Source organism: Achroia grisella, unplaced genomic scaffold (genome assembly GCF_030625045.1).
Source record: "Achroia grisella isolate CSIRO2021 unplaced genomic scaffold, CSIRO_AGI_Agris_v1 utg509, whole genome shotgun sequence".
NCBI classification, from domain to species: Eukaryota; Metazoa; Arthropoda; class Insecta; order Lepidoptera; family Pyralidae; genus Achroia; species Achroia grisella.
In genome coordinates this window covers 490231-503386 of record NW_026712902.1, presented here as the reverse complement: position 1 = coordinate 503386, position 13156 = coordinate 490231, and the positions used below count along the sequence as shown (strand labels likewise).

The following is a 13156-nucleotide window of genomic DNA, read 5'->3' as shown; positions in this document are numbered from 1 at the left end:
CGACATCTGTAGCTGACTTTGTTTTATACTATGTTAATGTATAATATAAAACAAAGTCACTGTCGCTGTCTGTCCGTCCCTATGTATTCTTTTATAATATATTATGTTAACTGCTTCAATGTTTTAAATATATCGTGGAAATAGATTTCTTAGTTTATCGATCATTTTTGTCAACCCTATTGCGAGAACAAAACCCGCATACAGCCTCCTGCCTCCTATTATCATTATTGTTGAACAGTAACATATATTCGGTTTGTTCGAATCTCGCAACGTCTAAATAAATTACAAAATTAACTGATTAACATACAGTTTCACGACCCTGTATGGATTCGAATGTGTAAATACATACATACACAGAAGTCATTTTAAAAAGTTAGCACAAGTTTTTGTTAATAAAACGCATATTTCAAATATGACGCGGTCTGGTGTCTTGAGTAGTCATGCTCACTAAAATGTCCAGACGTGGCGGCGTGGTGGGCCGGGTCATTGGGCTCCCTAAAATATGGTCGAGCGTAGTGATGGCTGGCTCATCCGTCGTCGGGATTGGTCTGCTCTGATCACTACGACTGATTTACTCTACTGACTATTTAGTTAATCAACCAGTTGGTTATATATTTTATATTTTGTTCTATTTGAGTATTTAATTGAACTAGTGATTGGTAGTTTGTATTCACACACTTCAACTTAAAATGTAAAGTAACAATAAAATTATTTAAAAGAGCAACACACAAGTTTCTTGCTCGTTCTTTTTGTGATGAGACAGCTTTCCGAATGAGCGGTAGATTAAAAAAAATGTGATCACTATTCAAAAGTGCTTCAATGTAAGTTAACTTGCTTAAATGATTTTCTATTCTATTCTATTGAACCAGATATATTTAGTTTCGCACTAGATGGCGCTGTTTGAATTGTCCTACGTTCTTACTAGAGATGGCAGATTTTTTTTCAGTCTATAAGGGGCAAACGTTTATATAGGCAAAAAAATACGGCATTTCAGTTTTTTACCCGGGACAAATTGTCCAGCGTAGATCGATCGATTTAATAATAAAAAACGGAGCACGATTCGAATACGGGACAGAGTCAGTCCCGCCGGGACATTTTATACGGGACGTCCCGGGAAATACGGGACGTCAGGCAACGCTAATTGTTACTATTACCACAGATAACGTAATAAAACATACTATTACTAATAACATTGGTATTTTGTACCTCTTAGCTCTGTCCCACTTTATGCAGGGTCGGCTCTCCTAATTTTTCGGCTCCAGGACAATCTGTCCTGGGTTGTCGGATCGGGCATTTTTTCCGCAGCGACAAGCTTGCTCATACTGGTCCACCAGGTGGCTGGAGGACATCCTTAGCCTCTTCTGCGTTCGGGTAGTCTTAAGGGTTTTTTTTTACCATTCAGTCCTCGTCACTACGCATTACATGGCCGTACCATCTAAGACGGCTTTTGATTTGTCCGTTACTGGGGCCCGTTTGAAACTACCTCGTTTTTTCATTTCGCACCCTATCCAGTCTCGTCTCCACCAGATCACCGCAGCATTTTCATTTTGTACAAGTGTCCCCTTTACTAGATAACATTGGTATGCTACCAATTATTTATATTTTACATAATAATTAATACCAATTATGAATTTCAGGAATTTATTATTATATTACTATAATAATCTGTGTTTTTCCTTTTCATATTTACAGGAAAACGTGCGGTTTATTGACATGTAGTTGGCACGCGGCATTCCTCGCCTGTAGCCGTACAACTTTGTATTTACGCATATTGTTACTATGTGGATCATACGTTGATATAAATACATATTTGTAATGTGTCTGTTTGTCACATTTTTGCTGCTAAACTGCTGACTGGATCTTAGTAATTTTTGACGTAATATATTGTAAGTACTGTAAGGTTCAATATACGCTGTTTTTATATAAATAAATAGTGGACAAAGTTGCGGGTGATAACTAGTAGTACTTCATTTGATAAATAAAATTTAAGTGTCTGTTTAACAAATTAACAGCTATACACTAAATATATATGATGCATACATCAAACAAATAATGTAAAATACATTTTTCTGTCTGTCTGTTTAAGCTTGCTAATCTCTCAACCCAATGAACCAATTTTTTACGGCACTCACTCGTAGATAGCTAATGTTATAAGGAGTTAGTTGTTAAAGATTTATTTATTTAGATTTATAAACAAAAAAAATAGCACTTGGACGAAGTCGGGACGGAATACGAGTATGTTGTAACTTTTAATATAACAAATTATAAAGTACAAATCAATTTGTATTTCTCAATATTTCCTTATATTAATATATATCTATTAGTTAACAGACTGTCATTATATGCTCGCAAGGTAAATAACATCAAATGTAATGCAGGTAGTGCATTCTCACATACATACATACATACATACTCTTAACATTAAATAAATATGATAATTTAATATTCATATTGAATACTGCAACATTAGTAATTTTTTTTTTTTTAATTGCCAACATCAACATTTTTTTAATTGTATTGTTAGTTTTTTTATTTTAAATGCCTTATAAATTATTTTATTTGTTTTTTTTACACATCTTGACCCAAGTGAAGATAGCGGGTTCGATTCGTATAGTATCGTTTGTATTAATGAGTATGATTGTTTGTATCGTTCTGGGTGTTTTCTATGTATAATATATATATATATATTTACAAAAAAAATATTAAAGTATTTATATCAGTTGTCTAGACCCATAACACAAGCTGTGTTAATTGTCCACGGTTATTTACTTATTTTTGATTCTTTGTCAAAGCAATAATATAATTAATTAGTTCATATGCACAAAGTACAATAATATCTGCACAATATAGTTTTTTTTTATTATGTACAGTTACACTTACTTCATTTATCGCTGAACATCATCCGTGTATCTGTTACTAGCTATAGCTACTCGCTCCGGCTTCGCCTAAATGTACATCTATTATATGTATAAACCTTCCTCTTGAATCACTCTATTAAAAAAACCGCTTTAAAATCCGTTGCGTAGTTTTAAAGATTTAAGCATACATAGGGACAGACAGACAGCGACAGCGACTTTGTGTTATACTATGTTATGACTATGGTCGGGGTGATTCCGATGAGTTATTACAAGTCTAAAAATTCAAAACAACTCAACTCACACTGTACGAAATGTTTATGATTAACCAACCTTTTGAACCTGAACTCAATGTTACTGGCAGCTTGCCCACTGTTCTTTTTATATATAAAATTCTCGTGTCACAATGTTAGTTTACTCCTTCCAAAGTTTTGTATGGAATTTTATATATATACTAGCTGTCCCGGCAAACGTTGTTTTGCCATATAAATTAATAACACAATAAAAAAATAGGGGTTGATGATAGAAGGGTGAAAATTTAGGATTGTATGTATTTTTGTATGTTGTATCATAAAAAAATAGAAACTAAAATTTTGTTTAAAAATAAAAAAAAAATTAAGGGGTGGACTACCCCTAACGTTAAGGGGTATGAAAAATAAATGTTGGCCGATTCTCAGACCTACTCAATACGCTCACAAAATTTCATGAGAATCGGTCAAGCCGTTTCGGAGGAGTATGTGAACGAAAACTGTGACACGAGAATTTTATATATAAGATTCAGTATGTCTGAGAATCTTTTTTTTTTTCAGACTACTCCAATGCTTTTGGCCGTAGCTGGCCTTTACAGCTTCACCGGACGTTATGGGGCGAGTGCAGATGGCACTCCAAACCCGCGGAAGGACTTATGGAGCGGCTGAAGGCCAACTCCCGCCTGACGGATACGACTTTAGTCTGAGAATCGGCTGCTATCTTTTTTTTATACCCCTACGTGATAAGGGTTATCCACTTTTGACGAAATTGATATTTAACACTTTATGTTTTGACAAAATTTATATTTTTTATTTTTTTATAATGTGGTATTAAAAAACACATGCAACCTCAATTTTCATTCTACCATCAACCCGTATTTTGTAATAGCGATTTTAATTTATATAGCAAAACAACGTTTGCGGGGTCAGCTAGTTTTTTTTATATTATTTTGATACCTAATTAACTTCTTTGTAAGCCTTCTTACCAATATCATAAACGCGAAACGGCGAAAGTTTGTGAGTATGTATGGATAGATGGATGTATGTTTGTTACTCTTTCACGCAAAAACTACTGATTGGATTTTGATGAAACTGTACAGTAATATAGCTTAGCTTAGAATAGAATAGAAAATCATTTATTCAAATAAACTTACATTGAAGCACTTTTGAATAGTCATTACATTTTTTTTTAATATACCGCTCGTTCGGAAAGCTGTCTCATCACAAGAAGAACGAGCAAGAAACTTGCGTGTTGCTCTTTTAAATAATTTTATTATTACTTTACATTTTTAAGTGTAAGTGTGTGAATACAAACCACCAATTAGCACTAATTCAATTAAATACTCAAAAAGAAAAAATATTGAATACATAACCAACTGGTTAAACAATTAATAAGAGGAAATCAGTCATAGTGATTAGAGTCTTATACATCAGAATAACATATAGGCTATAGTTTAAAAAGATATTATGTAAATTGGGCGAAATATGTGTATATATATGTCAAATAAGTGTGATGCAGACAAAGTACCGCGGTTCAGCTAGTATAAACATATAATTTAACCTGTTTTTTTTTAATAATAGTTTATTTATCTAGTTTGAAGGTACAGGAGGACCACAAGGCAGTATAAGATTCTTTTCAGTTACATGTATCCTTACTAGAAATTTATCATAATTTTATTACGCTGAACTATCTAAATTGTCATCACGATCTACTGAGCACAATATTCATTGAAATTACAATAAAAAATATTCTAAAGTCAAACATGAGATGTCATGAAACTACGACACAACGAAGTTATATCTTTATTGCGACCAGTAATAAAGGTCAATTTCAACCAAAACGATACCGCTGGTACAGAACTTGTCACGAACAAGCTTAAACAAGAACTGTGTAAAGCACTTTGAACCTTAAGATTAAGAGACATAGAGACTATCAACAGATTAGATAATAAAATTGTGGCATCACAGTGTGAAACATTAAGCAAGGTCGTAGTCAAAACAGTTAAGCAAGGTTAAGGTGATAAAAAGTAAGTTATTATAGTTGATGGATCACAATTAACATTCTGAACCTTTGAAGTTACACTAGGAACCAAGTTTCATTTGGTTTCAACGCAATTGACTAGAGCAGACACCTAGTTTGAATTGTAAATTCTTACATTCAGTTTAAACCCTTTGACTTGTAATTAAACCCATACAAATAATGTAAGAATATGCTAGATAGTAAAATTCAAAATATCTTTATTCATGCAAGTCTATTATAGACTCTTATGATATGTCAAATCTACTGTCAGTTCGGAATGATTTCGAGATGAGAAGAACTGACAAGAAACTCAGCTCGTATTCTTTTCAAATGAGCTTGTATTTTTACTAAAATACACATTAATTTTAAAATGAAATTATGGAGAAAGAGTGACCACCAGCATATGCTATCGTATTTTTGTCAAAAGCAAATAATGACCGTAACCCGGACAGAACTTTTTTATCTATGTACATATATCTATTATTTATCTAATCTGAAAATATACTTTTCACAATCAATTAAGTTTTCTTTTATATCAACAACAAACTGATTTTGCCACAATTGTTATATTTTTTATGTTCAATAAAGTTTTAAATTGTCTATTTTTCTTAGAATTCTCTCTTGAGTGCTTGTTCTGTCTTAGTAATTAATTGGAGTGATTATTTTAAGATTCGCGTGTCATTCATAATTAGAGCACTCATGACACTAAGTCATTATAAGATAAACTAAACCCGCTACTTTGCATCATTATCCGGACCGCACCGAAGATTATTATCCGGATACAAACCACGTCTAAATCAGTTCTATATTTTCAACTAACTCTTAAACTTATCTGCATTACACGTACCCTTTTATATATCTTTTAAAATTTTAGCCTAGTCTATTATTCTGATGTATAAGCTACATTACGGTAAAGAGAATAATAATAATATTTCAGGACAATTAACACAGCGCCATCTAGCAGAGCTTGTGTTATGGGTACTAGACAACTGATATAAATACATGGATACATTTTTTTTGTAAATAAATACATATTATACATAGAAAACACCCAGACCGATATAAACAATCATACTCATGAATACAAATGTTTGTACCGTGCGAGGAATCGAACCCACGACCATCGGATAGTACAGCGGTGTGCTAAACCTCTAGACCACCGAGGCTGTCAAAGTGGCAGGTAAAGTTTCATGACAATCGGTTCAGTAGTTTTTGCGTGAATGAGAGACAAGTCCATGTATCATCTTTCCAAGCTCACAAACTTTTGCGTTTATAATATGTATTTATAAATATACGTATAAATAATTTGAGTTTTGTAAGATTTCTACTCTGATACAGATAAAGGTTGTGGTTAAAATAACTTAGTTAATGACGGTTTAGTACCAGACCTATAAATACTTACTCTAGAGTCACGAAATTGGGTTCTGAACATATTGTGAAATTATTTCATGAAATTTCTTATTAATTCGATTATGTGATGATACCAGTTTACAATTAAGTTTAAAATTGTAAACCATATCTTATTTCTTTATCCATATGGATTGAAACTTAAAACTATTTATGTGTTAATTCAACATTTTCTCCAATAGTACCAAATTTCATTCGTCCATGTAACATTTTTTAAAAGTGCTATTATGTAATAAACTTCAAAACAACTTGACAAACTTTCACATTTATATTATAGCCGGAATTTCCAATGAGCGATTTTATGGTCTTGTTATTTGAAGATTTTCTTAAAGAAAAGAAAAGGTAAGAGAGTGAGAACAACTTAATTAAAAAAAAAGGATACTATACTCTACTTTTTTCTACTTTCCTAGCTTGCATTGCAAGAATAAGTTAATATATAAAATTCTCGTGTCACAGTGTTTGTAACAAGGCTCGACCAATTGTTATATAATTTTGTGAGTATATTCAGTACCTTTGCGAATACGATATAAACTATTTTTATATCCCTAAATGATTTTCATGACCCTAAATTTTTTATGACAATTTTTTTATTATTCTCTCTTTAATCACTTCGTTAGAAGTGAGAATAGGTGGTAAACAATTTTTCATATCCCTAACTGATATGGGTTGTCACACCCAAATTTTATTGGTTTTTTTTGGACAATTTATTTTTTATTATTTGTTGTTTAAAAATAGTTACAGCCATTTTCTACCCTAGTTACCTATTTTTTAATAGCAATATTTATTTATATGCCAAAACAACGTTTGCTGGGTCAGATAGTAAGTATTTATATAAATAATAAATTATCAAGTATGTATATATATTTAATATCTTCATGTACATATAAAAATTACGTGTCACTTTGTTTGATCGCGATGGACTCCTAAACTACTGAACCGATTGCAAATTTGATTTACACATTGTGTGCAATTGATCCAACTTGAAAGATAGGATAGCTTACATCTCAATTTATAGTCGCTATATTATTTTATTGCATTTTTTTAATATATAATGAAACTGTTAGCCACAGCAACGTGTGGCCGGGTCTGCTAGTTATATTATATATATTAATCATTAATGAACTTATTAGATCACAATTTATTGCTATAATAAAGTTGTAATGGCTGCAATTGAATTTAAACTGTAGATTAATGTAATTAGAAGTAATTTTAATAAAAATAGTTGAATAAACTGATTGAGTCATCAAGATGGAGTATCATCGCTGAGATGCATTTGTTTATATTATAAATAATTGGACATGTAATAAATATTGGTCAAAAAGAAGCAAACATTATTATTGTTATTATTATTATATTATTATATTCATTATAGAACAACCAAGTAACCCTGGACAATACACACAGTGACATCTAGAACCAAGCTAAGCAGAGCTTGTTTTATTAATATAGCTAATATAATAAATTAATATAGCAGGTACTAGACAACTGATATAAGATTTTTTTGTAAATATATACATACAATTCACACAGCACCATCTCTAGCTAAAGCTTGTGTTATGGGTACTGGACAACTGTTATAAACACATACATATATATATATTTTTTGTAAATACACACATAATATATACATATATAGTACAGATACGAACAGTCATACTCGTGAATACAAAAGTTTGTACCGAAGAATCGAACCCGCGATTATCGGAAGTACAGTGTGCTTAACCGCTAGACCACCGAGGCCCGGAAAGGCACGGTATCAAGGCACAAAGTTTGAAGTAGTGAAAGTTAACTTCGTCGATTTCAGTCGACTATTCATACAATTTGAACGCAATATTGGATTTACTAAATAATTAATGATAAATTATTTTCAGTTTATTTGCTATCTGTCATTCAGTTTGCTTTACTCAATATTGTATTATAATTTCATCATGCTTCTCTTATTTTATACTTCTCGATAAATTGATGATAAAGAAAGTTTTTTTTAATTATTCGCTGATACCCGTGATTGGGTGTATATTAAAATTTTTGTATTAAAACACATAAATTTTCCAAAAAAAATAGTATAAGTTGATATTTATAAAATACCTATCTGCGAGTGAAAGTCTCGTCATAATCGGTCCACACGTTTCAGAGATAAGCAAAAATAAATAGAGACACATCATAACTCTATTTTGGGTTATTACCCATTGTAAAGTAGTTGTTGGCGACCGACCGCCACAAACTCCTTTGATATGTTTATTCTTTTTAAATTTATATTTTTAAAGAGTTCTTTTTTATATGTCATGTTATTTGATATAATTCACTTTATTGTATTATTCACTCATTGTCCTTTTGATAGTTCGCAACTGCATATTAATGTATTATATTATTATAAGCTACGTGTTTTCATCATTTGGACAGTCGTACAGTCCACCGATCTATTACAGTAGTATAGATTTTTTACCAAATTTTTAAACTTTTTCTATTATAATATTCTAAGAAAACCGACTCCAGATAAAAACAAGTGGGACCGATTTGAAAGTATAGTTTTACGAAGAATTTTTTATATTTCATAACGGTTATGATGTAACAAGCATTATAAAAAGTATAAAATACAGCTTCCCTTCCTTTTTTTGGAGTCGGTTAAAAACTTCATTTGTTCAGTTTACATTAAACCGAGCTGTGTTTATCATAATATGAAATTGCTCTAGTTTTTTTTTATTTTGACACGAGCGATAATTTTATTCGACCGATAACATACTCGTGTGTTTCTGTCGAGTTTCAAACAATAAAAACTTTATTGCAGTCTGATATACAAGAATCACAGATTATAGGAATAATAAAGTATTTAAAGATTATATTAGTTTCTATTTTAACTGTCGCATACCTCGTCCTTGTTAATGTTTATTTATTTAAAAGAGCCACGCAAGTTTCTTGCTCATTCTTTTTGTTATGAGTCTGCGTTCCGATTGAGTGGTAGAGTCATAAAAATATAACTATTCAAAAGTGTTTATATTAAATTTATTTGTGTAAAGATTATGTCTATACTATCCTATATTGATACCAATATCTATGAATCACGCAATTTCCGATACACATTTTATTGCAACAGAATTAGCGGCCGTCTGTCATGCATTGGCTTAACTGCAATTATATTGATTATGCATCGTTACTATACTCTGAGACCTGTTTGATTATATTCAAGGATGCCTGTATAATTAGAGACGAATAATTAGCGTATATAATAATGACACCTGACCCTACAATATCTGATTAAAACAATGATTAGAGAATAAATAAACGAGCGCATTTTGTAAATATAGACAATTGAACGGGTGAAGGTAAATCGTTTCAGGTTTATGTCCAATGCGATCATATGAATCGCTTGCATACAATAGTTGTTGCTATTGAAGTATCTAATAGTTGAGCTGTAAAATAGTTTATTATCAACGTGTGCTGCCACGTGCCCGCGACGTGATAAATAATGTATGAGTTATAGAGTTATATGATGAGATGTATGGTTGGCAAATGGTTCAGTCACGACATGTCGTTTTTTGCACCGAGTCAAGGCTACATGTATTGTACAACAAAATAAATAAACACTCACCTGAACTTGCCGAGTGAGTGGTCCTCCCATTTTATAATAGCCGGACAATATTTAGGATCGAATAAGAGATTCCTCAGGAATTCCGGAACGGAGACGCTGCGTGGACGCTTGCAGACCTTCCGGCCGCTGCCTTTCGGTCTTCCTGGTGGTCTTTTAAATCTTTGTTTGCGTTTGTCGTCTTCATCACTAGATTTGCTACCATCGCTCCCGTAGTATAAGGGGGATCCTGTATCTGAGCCGCGGAACACTTCTTCAGCGTCGTCGCTGTCACAGTGCGGTTGTAGGAGACTACCATCGTTTGGTCTGTAATCTGACGGATATCTGTTCTTGTGGTCCAGGGTGTCTAAGTCGAGCATGGTCTGCATTGAATCCGGATGGGGATATAATTCACCATCACCGTATCTAAACACTGCAGACTCCTCATTCAATCTGTATTGTAGTTTCTCATATATCATGTCTCCTATCCTTCTGCTAGACGAGGAATCCACGCTCGGCATCATCATTCTAGCTACGACATCCTCTCTTCTCAGTCCTTTGAGTTCTATCCCCGGGATCCTGAAGTTGTGTGACGGAACATCGTATTCATTAATGCCGAACAGCTGTATAGTATCCACGAACCAGGCGAGGGAGTCATCTTCGTTCCAATTGCCGATGATTTTGTGCTTCCAGTCATCGCGATGGTAATCTTGAGTGCTCGCAGTCAGGTTAGTGTACACAGAGCCGATAGCATCATACTCAGGGTCGGGATAGGGCTCGTGAATCGCGGCATTGGTGTAGTAGTTACTGTAGATAATGGGCATTCCCTTTTTGAAGACTCCGAATTCGTCGAGGCGTACGTGTTCCGGGGTAGTGGATGGTAGGTAGAGGTTGCACATGTTTTGATCGTAACCACGCGGGTGATCTATCATGGCTGCGTGCGTAGCGGCCGACAGTTCGCGGGGTAATGCGCGGCGAGCGTTGGGAGCTCTTTATTAGACCTACTATGCACGAGACTACACTGTTTGTTTACTCGCCGCGTCCTACTGCCTACTACAGATTAGTAATATTGTTATCTGTGGTACAGATATTGTATATGCGAGTTAGATAATACATAGATATAACGAAGGCGCGGTACGTATTCTGACGTTATCTCTACCAGTTGACGCGTGACGTTACCGATATAAATTTAAGTATACATTTTAAACAAAGTAATTAACTATTAATCTTAATTTATTTATAATAGTTAATCGACAAACTATTAGTGAGTGATTTAGGGGTTTTTCACTTAATTGTTGAAATGATTGTACTTAATTATTTTTAACGTTTTTTTAATACCTGCTATTACTGATGTCGCCTATTTTAATTTAGAAATAAAAAGCTTATAAATATTTATATAACATTAAAAAATAAAGTGTGAACCGAATCGAGTGTAGATACTGAAAAAGTGTTATAAAGAGATTCTAGTATGAAATCATACATTTTTTTTTTAAATAATAATAAACTTTATTCATAAATGTACGGTACAATTAAATATAGTTAGCCCTGGCTTTCGATATAGGTGAACCTGTGCCATGAAAGCCAGTTCCTTCCAACATTCTGTAAACATTTTTAGTACATTTGCAGTTGTGTATATAAAGGAATGACAAAAAAAATTAAATACTTTTGAATACAAGTTAAAAAAAAATTAAATGTATAAAAGAGATTGTACAGAACTTTAATTTAAGACAATGTAAAGAGAAGAAAAAAAATCAAAGTAATAAGTAAACAAATACATGTACTTGTTTACTTCATTTTTAAAAGCTTTAAAAATGACGACACTTTCATACAACCTTTCATCTACCTTTTCAACCCCTTATAACTCATTTTTCACATTAAAAAGTAGCCTATCTCCTTTCTCAGGGTCTAGACCAGGGATCAACGTGCCATTTTTTCCAAAAAATTACGTGCTATTTTTCCAAAAGTTGCATCAACGTGCCATTTTTTCCAAAAATTGTTTAATGGGGTCAATGACGTGCCATCAAATAATTTTGACTTTCTGATTATTTGGAAAATAATAATAATAAATACTATCAAAACTCTCTATGAAATAAAGTAAACAAAAGAGGTACATTTTGGATTGTTTCATTACACACATAAATTAAATTACTGTAAAATTAGTGTGACTTCTGTTGCTGCAGGTTAGATGACAAATAATTTATGTCAGGCTTGTACGATGTTACTTTTAGCAAAGTGCATGCTGAACTGGATTCATCTGTCAAACGGTTTCTAACCGAGTTTTTGATGTTATTCATCTCTGAAAATAATGACTCGCAGGCATAGGTAGGTGAAAATATTGTTAAAATAGCATGAGCCAGCTTCTTCAAACAGTTGTATGATCGACGACGTGCCCAAAATATTGTGTTGCGAGCCGTCAATGGCACGCGTGCCATTGGTTCCCCTACCCTAGTGTAGACCATCTGTGTACCAAATTTCATTTAAATCAGTTCAGTAGTTTTTGCGTAAAAGCGAGATAGACAGACAGAGTTACTATTTGCATTTATAATATTAGGTAAGGATTAAAAAGTACAAAGGAACTCTTTAAGACTATATTTAACAAAAACCACAACCATATCATTATCATCAATAGTTATACAGCATACAATGAGGAAATATTTCTTAAAAAAATCTATTCCCAATAAAGAAAAACCCCCAAAAACTGTGGAGTCTGTCCTTTAGAATTTTTGGGTTTTTTTTTTATTATAAATACCCACATAGAATTTGAATAAAGTTTTTTACAAACAATTCCTTATGACATCATTATGCAAATATTTATAATTTAAAGAATAAATAATATTAGTAAAAACAAAACTAAAAAAAAAAAGTAGTGTAAGTTATCTCCTTATAATATTTAAAATAGATTAAAAAAAAATGTGATGACTATTCAAAAGTGCTGCAATGTAAGTTTATTTGAATAATGATTTTCTATTCTATTCTATTCTATTTGCTATCTACAAGTGCAAATCTCGTCAAAATCGGTCCAATCATTTCAGAGACTAGCAAGAACGAACAAGAATTTATTATT

The 13156-nt window shown here is 32.5% G+C and overlaps 1 protein-coding gene across 1 annotated transcript in view; it reads right to left on the bottom strand.

Moving 5' to 3' along the window:
• Nucleotides 1-11063, bottom strand: part of LOC131846306 (ETS-related transcription factor Elf-4-like) — a 47264-nt gene extending 36201 nt beyond the window's left edge. The window contains exon 1 of the mRNA XM_059195574.1: nucleotides 10117-11063. Coding sequence (XP_059051557.1) covers nucleotides 10117-11024 — 908 coding nt within the window. The 5' untranslated portion in view covers nucleotides 11025-11063. The remainder of the gene's footprint in view (nucleotides 1-10116) is intronic.
• Between the last annotated feature and the right edge of the window lie 2093 nt (nucleotides 11064-13156).